At 37.3% G+C, this 13,348-nt stretch overlaps 1 protein-coding gene across 9 annotated transcripts in view; it reads right to left on the bottom strand.

The window, feature by feature from the left end:
* Nucleotides 1-13,348, bottom strand: part of CDC42BPA (CDC42 binding protein kinase alpha) — a 158,299-nt gene that overhangs the window by 100,001 nt on the left and 44,950 nt on the right. For all 9 annotated transcript variants that reach the window (XM_026695643.2, XM_087934521.1, XM_087934485.1 and 6 more), the window contains exon 2: nucleotides 8,331-8,422. In XM_026695643.2, the coding sequence (XP_026551428.1) occupies nucleotides 8,331-8,422 (92 nt within the window). The remainder of the gene's footprint in view (nucleotides 1-8,330; nucleotides 8,423-13,348) is intronic.

Genomic DNA, 13,348 nt, shown 5'->3' on the forward strand with positions numbered 1-13,348 from the left:
ATTTCCAGATTTGTGGTGGGAGTGAGACCTTGATGGATGAGTGGCTGATTCCTGCTTGTTGGTAGGAAAGCAGGAACCATTGGAGGGCTCGGGAGTGGAGCCGAGCCCACAGGACGATGCCAATACAGGAAACCATCTCTCCCAGAAGTTTGAACAACAGCAACAGGGGGACAATTTGATGTTGCTGGATCTGGCTGATGATCTCTTCAAGGCTCTTTTCACGAGCTGGGGACAGGAAAATCTGGCATGACATGGTATTGATGACTGCTCCCAAGTGTTGCAATTTGGTTGTGGGAGAGAGCTAGCTCTTTTTGGTGTTGATGGAAAATCCGTGGCTCTGGAGACATGACAGAGTAATTTGCAGATCCCGATGGCCCGCAAGGATGGAAGAGGAAAGAATCAAAATGTCATCCAAGTAGCATTGGATCCCCACTGGAATAGAACACAGAGATGCCACCAATGCTGCCAGAACCTTTGTGAAGACCCTTGGAGTTGATGAGAGGCCGAAGGGAAGTGCTCGATACTGGTAATGGGTATTCTGATAACAGAAACGGAGAAACTGGCAATGATGAGGCCAAATTGGGAGGTGGAGGTAAGCCTCAGTGAAATCAATGGAAGAGAGGAGGTCACCCTCCCGAACACTCTTTAAAATAGAATTTAAATCTGCATTTTAAATCGCCTGTATTTTACAAATTGGTTGAGAAATTTTAGATCACGGATGGCTCGCCACCCCCCTGAGGCTTTGGGAACGATGAATAGGTGAGAGTAAAGTCCACGTCCCCATTGAGACGGGGGAACAGGTTGAATAGCTCTTATTTCAAGAAGGTGCTGAATGCCCTGATTCATGAGGGATTGCCTTGAAATGTCCCGAGACACAGGACAGATCAAAAAAATTTTTGGGAGGGTGGGGTTAGGAAGTCCAATTGTAACCCTGACCTAATAGTGCTGAGCACCCAGGCGTCTGTCGTTGACTCCTCCCATTTGGAGGCAAAAAAGGCTAGGTGACCTCCGATGGGTTGGGAGAATGAGGGAACAAGGGATTACTTAGAGTGACAGAAGGAACGACACCCCCCCCCCCAAGAGGGACGGTTACCAGTAGAAGGTTGTTGCCTGTCAGATGTTTCCGCCCGTTGGTCTTGGCATTGGCGAGTATGGCCTGTGACAGCGGGGGAAGTGAGATGAGGTCTCCACTTGGAAGGCGGGAGGGCGATAAGGAGCAGGGCAATAGTTGGCTTTCTTCCCAGAGGAAGAGAATTTTACATTTATCTCTGGTTTCAATGAGATAAGGTTCCAGAGCATCGCCAAAAAACTTACTGCCTGTGAATGGAACTGAAGCCAGCTTCCATTTTCAGCGTGACTCCGCCTGCCAATTTCGGAGCCATAAAAGTCTTCTTGCTGCTACAGAAGATGCCATGGCCTTGGATGCAAATTTGGTGGAATTGAGAGTGGCATCCGCAGTAAATTCTGCCGCCGCAATAATCTTATTAAGGTCTTGGTGAGACCGAAGGTCAGAAGCAGGCAATCTATTCTGGAGTTGGCGCAGCCACCATATGGATGCCCTGGTGAAGAAGGATGCAGCTGTTGAAGCCTGAACAGCCCAAGCAGCAGCCTGGTGATTGTGCTTGAGGGTCTGTTTGGAACATTTATCACAGAGCTCTGTGATGCTGCTCCCAATGTTGCAGGGCTCTCCTGATCCCTGGGAGTTGCTTGAAGAGAGGGAAAAAGTACTGAAGATTGCTGGTGATTGCTATCTAACAGAACGCTTTCAGAGACACAGCTAACTGACTGAAAGGAGCTGAGTCAAAAGCTGGGGTCTCTCCCGGGGGCTGGCTTTTATATCTTAGTACAGATTCAGCTATGACATCTTGGAAGAAGTCAACCCATCCTGGGCTCTTGATGCAGCATGGAGGAGAATGTTTGGTTTGCATTCCTTGTCTGCTATTTTTTCCTTGAGCTTGAAAAAAATTCTACATTCTATAACTGTTTGTATGTGTGTATTTGTAACAGGAAAGTGTGGCCTGGATGAGGAACAACAAGCTTCAGCTGAACTGTGGCAACACTGAGCAGTTCTGGATTATGGGGCCCTCCATTTGGTGATTATGATATCTTTTGCAATGGCTGTGATTGCACTACCTCAAATATACGTGATGCGCAACCTGGGGATCCTCCTGGAATTGTGACTCCTGCTCAAAGACCAGGTGGCGGTCATAACTAGGCGTCCTTTCTACAGTTTCATACTGTAAGACAGTTGTGCCCATTCCTGGATTAGGACGTTCTGCTTACCATCAGTGATCCCCTAGTCACCTCCTGATTGTTCTATTGTCACCTCTTGAATGGATGATTGCAATGTGCTGTACATGGGGCGGCCCCTGAAGAATATTTGGAAGAACACTTTTCTGATGTTCTGTGGAACATCACTTGCCCTGAGGCTCCATCCTTAACATCCTTCCAGAATTCCCCAAAGCATAATTGTGTCAACAGATTTGGGAATCTCAGGGAAATGGTGAGTTAGTGATGTATCTTCTTTGTTTTCTTTTTCTTTCTTTATTTTACTGTTCTATTATTTTATTTTATTGTTCTATTTTTTGTGTTTTAACTTCCTTTTTATTTCTTCATTTTTTATTGTTGTAAGCTGCCTAGTGTAACCCTATAGTGAGATAGGTAGCAAATAAATTTAACAATAATTATATCCTGCAACAATACTTCCAAACACCATAAAACATCAACATCTGCCTATCCTAGATCCTTGGGAAAATCCAATCTGAATATCTGGCTGACTGTGCAAGGAACTATAATGGCTATATTGCCCATAACAATAATTCTCTTACTACTCTGTCATTAATAGTACTGATTCATGTTTTTAATTACAGAATTTTTGCTTTTGTTTTTATCTATATTCCTCCCTCTCTGTGAACAGGCAACAATATACATTAGATGGACAGACAGATAAACATTATCTATCTATCTATCTATCTATCTATCTATCTATCTATCTATCTATTAATCTAATCTATCTCCTCAAACAAATGAATTATTTTGCTATTTTCATTACTTTTTGTTAATTAGGAATAAGATAAAAATCAAACAAGAATTGAAATGCCATTGCATCAAATATTTTCCTAAGAGGTAATACAGCTGTAGGTGAAATTCCAAGGTATTTGGAAAAGGTATTTGAAGCCCATCATTCTCCAATCTGTAAGGGATTTCATTAAGCAAAATCTGCAACTCATGAATAAAATGGAAGAAAAAATATTTCATTTTCACAAGGGTCTAAAACTTTATGGTACTGTGATTTCCCCTTAAATAATGAATTTGTATGAAATGATAATAAAAATAAAACTAATTGATAAAATTTAACAAAAGTTTCCTCATTCATGCATGGCTGAACTGGGCAATTCTGTATTCAGGTTATCAGGACTTCAAAGGGAAACTGGAGTCTGTCACTTGTTCAAGGTTTTGCTTTGTTTTGGTTGTCACAGTAGCAGTATATGAATGATGGCTCATACTTGTACATTTGAATGGGAAGCACATAACTGGCATTTATGAATTCTTCAAATCTTGACGATAATAGATGGTAGATGTTAGGAATATGAGTCACCTAACAGCTATTTGGGTTAGAAATATATAAACCAGGATAGACATTTGAATACTGTCTCTTTAAGGGAATGCAAGAGCATGCAATTGGGTGTGGATTCTCAAATGGCCATAAGATGGAGCCAGAAACCTGGGTTGTTTAGTCTTAGTCTGTGTCTCAGAAGAGAGTGTATCTCTGTTTCCTTCTGTTGGACAGTACTGCCGTTCCTCCATTTTTCCCAATTGATTGATATTTTCTGGATTTAATGTAAGTCTGTTACTGAACTGTTTTTTTGACACTGGACTTTGTTATTAAATTATCCCTGGATTGAAAAAACTGACGGATCTACCTGTGAATGATTTTGGATTGCTTGTTTGGACTTTGCCTAACGTTTCTGGAAGTAAAAACCTACATTTACAGTACAGTGTATTTGTGTGCTGTATGTGTATTATTCAAACGCTACTCTCAAATACGTCTCCCTGTATGCGCTCATTCTCTTAATGGGGAATTACCTCAACAGTAGACAACATAAAAAAGTATTTAATCTCTCAACGAAATTGTAAAATAACTAAGGTAATCAAAATAACTAAGATGGTAAAAATGACTAAAAAGGCATCTAAAATTGCCTTTTGAAATTCCTTTTCTTCTCCCCATTGGTACTATCCATATATCTGTTGCTTAGACTACTGCCATAGATCAAAACAACATTATGAATCAACATAACTCAGTCTCGGTATGTTGAGCACTTTCACACTGAACGTGACAGATAATTACAGAGATGCAATAAATTATAAAATATAGAAATAATTTTTAGACCTCAAACTCATAAAATCATAGCTTATATGACCAAATCCACAACTAGAAGATAGGAATGCCTCTTAATAGTAAGCATTATAAGTGGAGAACAGGAAATCTTAAGTTATATAGAGATTATTAATTTAGAATTATAATAATTTAACTTAGTAGCCCCTATACTGATATTTGTTCTACACATGTTAGAAACTAATGGTCATACTACTGACATAAGCACAACTTTGAAACAATAATTAAGACATTTCCCTATGGAAGCAAAAGTCATTACAAGTATGAAACAGTTTTTTCAACTGTTATTACTCAAGAAATTTCAACCATAATTGTGCATGCTCCAATCAATATATATCAGGCACATAGAACAAAGCTGACTATCATGCTTGCAATCTTCCCAACCCCCTCCACTCCATGTACAGAAACCTTATGTCTTGTGAGAATTCTTATTTGCTTAAATATGTACTGTAATTCTTAGCAGCTACTAATCTTATTAGCTTAAAGCTTTGATCTAGAACTAGTAATCAATTAACCCTAACCTTTCTTTGGGTCTTTTTGCACAATGTAAACATATACTATTAAACACGGCAAGAAAAAAGCCAAGTATTTTTGAGCGTCCATTATTAGACAATCAAATTAAACAGATCGCAGCCATGTACTGTAGTTTTGGACTTCTTTGCCCAAACAGTAGTACTGGCCTCTACAGAATATCAAATGCTCTAATAACAGCATCCATCTCTAAGAAGCTGAAAGAAACATAATTTTTATGACTCCCACCACGCTCATAGGAGGAATGAGAGCTGTGATAGTGGATCTTGATAGCGGATCAATCTTACAAATAAAACATAAAATGATCATATCTGAAACAATTAAGATCTATTGCATATTAACACAAAGTATTTCAAAATGGATTAGCTCAAATTCTGTTTTCTCTCAACTGGAAATTTATCTATATCACTATTAAACACACACACACACACACACACACAAACAGCAAATAGAAACGGCAAATAGAATAGAAATGTAAAGTGATAACCACATACTTTCCCTGGCCTCTCAAAAATGTCTGCCATGTGATTTATTAAAACTGAATATTTAATGTTTTTAGAAGTGTGTTTTCCTCCATGAATAGCCTGCTAAAAATCTGTGGTATGTGCTGATATAAACATTTTGGTTTTAGTTTGAAGGAAAAGGAAAAGGCAAAATTCTTCTTCCATATTTCCCACAAACAGTTATTGCCATCTGGCTTGTTGTCAAATGATTTCTCCTTCTTTACTAAGTTAGGTCTCTTGTGTATTTTATACATCAACATATTTGCCTTTCCTTTCCTTCTTCAAATATGTTAATGGATGAAGATAGTTGAGGGGGAAATAAATCTAACAGATCCCTATTGCTTCTTTTGTAGGAATTATGTGTGTGTGTGTGTGTGTGTGTGTGTGTGTGTGTGTGTGTGTGTGTGTATCTATGTTTATGTATGTATGTATGTATGTATGTATGTTAGTATGTATGTATCTGTATCTGTATCGATCTTACAAGGGAAAAGACCCAAACACATATCTATCTATCTATCTATCTATCTATCTATCTATCTATCTATCTATCTATCTATCTATCTATCTATCTATCTATCTATCTATCTATCTATCTATCAATCTATCAAACAGTAATATATAGGAAGTAACCAGAGTATTAGCTGTTTTGCATTCATTTGGCACAAACAGTAGCAGATATGCATTGTCTATCCAGACTAGCATAAACTGTCCTTGCCTTGAACTAAAGTAATGAAAAACTGGAGAGCTGCATGCAGTCTGTATTCTAAATTAAGAAAAGGCTCTGTTCCTGCACAGTAGACTTACTTTCCCTGTAAACTATATCCATATATGCAGAATGAAGGCTATATGAATAATCTTCAAAAAATCAGAATCCATTCCCTAATTTATATATACATTTATATATTCTTCTTATATCTCCAAAGCAAACTTTATCTGACCTTGGAATCAACTTGAAAGCAATAATTTAAGATTTTTCAATTGAAGTTCAGGCTGCTGTTAGATTATAGATTATTTTTAGGGAGGCACATAATTATACAGGGAGTGTAGCAAAGTCTTACTAAATGTTTTTTGTAGTTCCTTAGAATTCTTCAAATGACTTTCTGGAAACAATCTAGAAAAACATCAATATTTTTATTAAAAAATAGTAGTAGGGACAACTATATTGCTATCTAAATTTTGTCAAAGCTGCCAGGAAGATTGTGTCCCTCTAGGCTCTGACTGTCTGTGTAAAAATCCCTTGCTGTCAAAAACGGAGGCTGGGAGGGATGTGGCAAGGGCTTCTTGCAAAGACTCCTAGAGAGAGATTGCAAGCTGAGCAGACCCTTCTACTCTCACCACTCTGCTTTTGGAGCTCCAGGATACAAAGAAACCATGGCAGAGGGGAGACAGCTCACTAGATCTTTGCGAGTAAGTGAGACCCGGCGTGGCAAGATGTGGGGGGAAGCAATTGTGAGGAGCATGAGATACCTCAGTGGGCTGAGAGAATCCTTGAGTGGCCTATTTCATCACTAGGCCCCGCGTGGCCATTCCCACACTGAGAGACTTCGTGCCCTTAGCACATTCGATTAGAAAATGTGTGGGCAAAAGCAGGGAGTTTCCATGTTCATTTTACGTGATTCACTCCAACAAATCCTCGGGTTATAAATGTAACTGGCAGTCTCCATTACATTTGTAACTTGAGGATTACCTGCAGTGTACATCCTTCAAAGCAAAGGAGTTCAACTTCTTGAATATCCTGTTTGTCTTTTCTACCTTTAGGAAACAGAATATTATTGATGAGTTAAAATTACCAGTATTATTAGTACTACTATAATTACTACTATTACTAATATTATTGAGGTTAGCTATAACAACAGAATTTTGCAAGCCTGATTGTGCTGGATCTGCTCATTCTTCTTATACTTCAGTGACTCAGAGATGCATATACCTCAGCTGCTTCTCAAAGTTATGTCATTATTCTGGACTTTTAAAAAAGTGCTTCAGCCTCTTTGGCCTAGGTAATGGTTTCCATATATCTTCATCAAGGTCATATTCCTTACTTTGTACATAATGTCACGCAAACTATGACTGCATCTCAAATAACAGAATCTTGTAACACCAAGGAAGCCATTTACAATAACTCTGGCCAATATATTACTACAGCAGACATCAAGGAGCCAAAGTAGTGCTAGTATCAGAATACAGAAGGTATCACGCTAGGAGGCAAGGAGCATACGGTCTTTCACTGACTGATGTAAAATTGACAATGGTTAGCATTGGAAGGAAGATGCAGACTGAATGGAGAAATTCTCCCCATTCTGATCTCTAAGGGAAAAGAGGAAAGATTAAAGAGGAAGGTGAATGGGCAGCTCACCTATTATGGGCAGGTGAGAACTCTGGATATTAAGGAAGTAATTTTCAGCTCATTCTTGTGGTCCTTTAGCCACAAAACATCATCCATAATTGATGTGTTCATCACTAACCGTAACTTTTCTGAAAGATACTTTAGAGATAGTGAAGCCTTTTTACTTCCATTATAAAATCATAACCTACTAAACAGGTACTCAAAAACTCTTTGTAAAGTGGAACTTTCTGAATAATACAGTCTCATAGTTTTTGATCTTCACAATCATATAATGTATAGTTGGTTACCATCAGATATGATTTTTGGCCTATCAATCCATTAAAAATTAACAAAAAAATAAAAGACATACGGCATTGGTATAATGAAAAAGACTTATAAACTATAGCATAAAAAGGCAAATGTATCATTAAATCTAATGACATGCTACATACTGTATGGTGTATATCAGAAACCTCAGAGATGTTTTCCGGAGTTTAATTATATGCACTATGTTTCTATAGTAGTAGTAAATTTTTTATTATATATGGTGCAAAAACATACAGGTGCTAAATCTTACCTCCCCAAAGGCACCTCGGCCAATCACCTTCAATATTTCAAAGTCATCTTTATGCAATCGCATCTGCTTCACCTTAGATGTGAAAGGCTTGCCTGAAAAACAGAAAATTATTGATCACTTTACATAATATAACTACTTATTAAAAGTCTTCACAATTTCAGGAATTGTTGGTATAACAAACTACGATAATTAATCCACTGACCATAAATGGATTTGTTGACATGGCCATGATAAAGCATTCTAAATGCATGTTTAAAATATTTTTAATTGTAACATTTTTTTTACTAATGTTTGCAAGAAAAGTATTAACATTTTACAGACCTAAAAGACTTGCTTCAACAATTTCACAATAGCGGAAGTCCTAATAATCACTGGCTAAAAGTTGTATTCCTCCCCAGTGTCATATATAAATAGCAAAAAGGGACTGAGTTAAAATATTCCCTTTTTTATCACTGCTAGTCTGAAAAACAAAAACCTTCCACAGTTCTATTTTAAAGTTAAAAACAAAATAAAATTTGGATTCATTATTCTAGATTTTGATATAATGCCAAAAATAAGGGAATGGTCCACAAGATATCACATAACACAACTTGTTGCGAACTGCAATACAAATTGCTTCAACAGCAAATTTTCTTTTTTAGTCCATCTCATCTGTCATTTTAGAAATGTCATACAACTAAAAAATACAAAAATTCACCCTCTTAAAGTAAAGCGTTAAGATTACTGAAAATTGCCTTTAGATTCTTTTCAAGAGATAAAAACAATATTAAAAAGCTTCATTCCTGCTGATTACATAGGCAATACCATTCAATCAGAGAGCCAGTCTGGTCTAGTGGTTGAACATCAGGTTGGAAACTAGGAGACTGAGTTCTAATCTCACCTGGGACATGAAAGGCAGCTGGGTGAATTTGAACCAAGCCATTCTCTCTCAAATTCACTTCACAGGGCTGTTGTTGTGGGGAATATGGGTGGAGGAAAGGGTATTAGTAATGCTCATCGCCTTATTTATAAAATAATAAGGGTGGGATAATAAATAAATAAATAAATAAATTATTTTGGCAAGAATATGGAAATGGTTTGCCATTGACAGTTTCTGTCACTGCCATGGTGGCACAGTGGTCAGAATGCAGAACTGCAGGCTAACTCACTTCTCTCTCTAGGAGTTCAATTCTGAACGGCTCAAAGTTGACTCAGACCTCCATCCTTCTGAAGTCAATAAAATGAGGACCTAGATTGTTGGGGGCAATCTCTGTAAACTACTTAGAGAGGGCTTACAATTTGAAAAGGATGAGTGAGAGAGTAGAATCTTAGACCACCCACACAAAAAAGATCTAGGGAGGAAGTTCTCTTCCCCCAAACTAACACCCTCCAACCAGTCAACTGCTGGTCATCTGTATGCTGTTACCAATTATATTTTTTGACCCTGAGTCAGCCAAGTGAGGCTGCCAAGATTCTGTCTTAGTGTCTGGAAGCTTTGTGGGTTTGGATGAGGAGGAACTGTCTACAACTCAATCCCACCAACACTGATTAGCCACCCAAATCTTTGGGTGGATATTTCATCTTGGACCTTGGATTGGGTAGTACTTCCCCCTTCAAGTTTGGCATGCAATTTGCATTTGCTCTTGAAAAGCAAGTGTTAACTGTGGCTGGAAGCCTTTTTCATAATTTGATCTGGTGTACTAGTTGTGCCCTTTTCTAGATTGAGGAACTCTTTAGGCAGTCACTCATATACATCCACAAGTGCAATGCATTCTATATGGGGCTGGCCAGAAGGTTTTAGTGATTCAGAATGCAGTGGCACAAGCAATAATGGGTATGTTTCAATTTGCTTGCTCTACTTCATGAGCTGCACTAGCTGTCAGGTTCCTTCTGTGTGTGATTCAAGCTGCTGGTAGTTACCTATAAAGCCCTACATAGTAGCATAGGGCCAGGCTACTTGATGGATCACCCATTTTCCATAACATCTGCTCTGTCAATTTAATTATGTGGGGCTAGTGTACTCCAGACTGCTTTGATTAAACAATGTAAAGGTAATCCTCCCCTTACAACCACAGTTGGGTCCGGAATCTTGGCTTTTAAGCAGAGCAGTTGTTAAACAAGATGTCACATGATTGCTTCACTCAATGAAAGCAATCCTGGATCTTGTTGTTAAGTGGTGTGCCAGGGACAGGACTTGGGTCTTTCAAAATAATGGTATTTGTTAGCATTTTCTCCTCCAGAGGAGAAAGCACTAGTGAAGCCAAGTTTTCTAAACCTCCCAGAATTATGGCATTCACTAGCATTTTTACCAGATTTGAGGTCTGTTCCTTCAGTCAGCAGGAGGATTTCCTTTGCCTGAACAGAGGAGAAGGAAAGTCTCTGAGCATGCTGGGAAAAGGAACCCCAAATTTAATATTCCGTCAGCTTGCAACCTTCCCTGCGGCATCCTCATTGACTTTCCACAGAAGCTGGCAGAGAAGATTGCAAATGGTGATCACCTGATTGCAAGGCAATTGGCAATCAATCATAAATGTGAGCAGGTTTCCAAGTGCCCAAAATGCAGTTATGTGACTGAGACTGCAGTGCAATGTTTTATGATAGCTGGAAGTGTTTTAAGGTCCATAAAGCACCAGTTCTGAGGCATTATTGTTATGAACAGTTGTCCCAAAGGTGGAGTTCATGATTAATTCAGCTATATAACAGAAATCATTCTCCATGCCATTCTTCTCACTAACTGATAAACTTTTTGACTAACAATAAGGATATTTGGGGATAATTTCCAGAAAAATCCAATAAACACACTAGTCTTGTTTTGGAAAATCAACAACTTTCATTAGAGCACATTAAAAAGTGTACAAATATGCTTTTAAAGATTCCAGCCCATTTTTTTTCAGATTCAAGAAGTATTCTGAGCTTCAGTGTATATTTATATATTTAATTTCAGGTATATTTTTATGTATTTATACTAACAAAATAAACAATAAAAGAAAGTGTATTTTTTCAAGAGGCAACCGGACTTTCTGGTTTTTCTTTGAAGACATTTCGCTTCTCATCCAAGAAGCTTCTTCACCTCAGAGCTGAAAGAAAAGTCTTCAAAGAAAACATACATAGTGATAGTCATAAATAGTAGCCACCTGTAAAGAGTTAAGTCATGCTACAGAGAGCTTGACACCAGAACATAACAAACTATAATCACCATAGTATTTTATTTCTATCAGTGTTGTCTACTACGATTATTAACTGTAGCTTTCTTAGCATTGTCCAAGAACCTGTTAACAGATCATAACTTCAGATGCCAGAGATTGATCCTGCTATTTTCTGCAAGAGAAGCCTGTTCCCTACTATTGACAACGCTTTAGCAGGAGTCTCCAACCTTGGCAACTTTAAGACTTGTGGACTTCAACTCCCAGAGTTCCTCAGCCAGCTTAGCTGAACTAGCTGAAAATGGATTCCAAAGGCACTTTAAAACTGGCTGTCAAAAATCTATCCAGCAAATGAGAAAAAAATGGTTTGCAGCAAGGGAAAATGGATAACAGAATGTTATTTAAACCAACGCTACATAAATAAATAAAGCCACGATGTCCTTCTCAGTTTTATAGCTACTATTCTGTTTTTACTCCTTAGATACATTTTTCACATATTTTTTAGTCAAACAGAAAGTGCCAGCATCTGTATCTGAGTCTCAAAAGATCTGGTATTTCCTGAAAATACAAAGAATAATCATAGATTCCTATTTTACAATGGTATAGAGACAAAACTGATATTCCTAATTATATACCAAAAAATATGATTATAGCTAGGAGAAATTTGGAAATCACTTTATTTCTAAATTTCAAAAAGGAATTCAAGATTTGTATTTAACATCACAAAAGCCCGAAGGCTATACTCCATGCTTATGTAGCACTAAAAAGACGGTCTGAATAAAAACTAACCCCATAAAATGATATTTAAAAACTAGATAAAGCTAAATATTTCCTCAAAATCCAGATAGTATTAGAGCGAGATGACAACACGTTTTCATATATACTTGTGCCAAACAGTGACGCTACATTTTCAGAATATAGCACCCTCTTTTTCTTACTATCTTCACCAGCGGTGAGATTCAAATTTTTTTACTACTGGTTCAGTGGGCATGGCTTGGTGGGTGTGGCAGGGGAAGGATACTCTAAAATCTCCAGTCAGAGGTGGTATTTGCCGGTTCTCTGAACTACTCAAAATTTCCGCTACCGGTTCTCCAGAACTGGTCAGAACCTGCTGAATACCACCACTGATCTTCACACACATATGCGCACATATGTAAAGTAACATTCAAACTTTGTCATCAAATAAGAAAGAAAGAAATGCAATTTAAAATGCTAAATAATAATCCATTTTAAATTACGTTAAACCAAATTTTATAAACCAAATTTAACTTACAAAATATTTACTTATAAAAGACATTTTGTTTTTACTTTTTTTTCAAACTTTAACTTATTGCTAAAAATGTTTTCAAGCAACCTACAACACAGATTAGAGAGTACATTTTTTAAAATGTGGGGCCATGTGGGTCACACATTGTTCTTTATAACTTCAAGGGATAGGAACTGGCTAGACAAATTGAATCCTCCAAAATACAGCAGTTTTAAGGATATTATATTACAAAACCAGATATTAAAAAAATCATGCTCAAGTCTGAAGGAAGCCAATGTAAAGTTCTATAAGAGACAACAGATAAATTATAAGATTAAATTAAATTATAAGATTCAATTAAGAAAAAAAATCCACTATACTTGGTAAGATAGAAAACAGTGAATTGGCATACTTCCAAAGTCTACTACTTGATGAAATTTTTGCAAAGAATATTGGACTGATTAATTGTTAGTCTGGATTAGCCATGTTGGGCTAGATCCAACAAGGCATTTACATTCATAAGCAAAAATGTACACTTGGGATTACTTAACAAATGAGTCAAGCATTAATATTTAAGAAATCTATCTGTAGTCTTGCTTTATAAATAAAATATGCATGATAATCAGAATCCTTATTTAAATTCTTACCAG

The sequence above is a fragment of the Pseudonaja textilis genome, chromosome 1 (assembly GCF_049901715.1).
Source record: "Pseudonaja textilis isolate UNSWEBS1 chromosome 1, rPseTex1.2, whole genome shotgun sequence".
Classification (NCBI taxonomy): domain Eukaryota; kingdom Metazoa; phylum Chordata; class Lepidosauria; order Squamata; family Elapidae; genus Pseudonaja; species Pseudonaja textilis.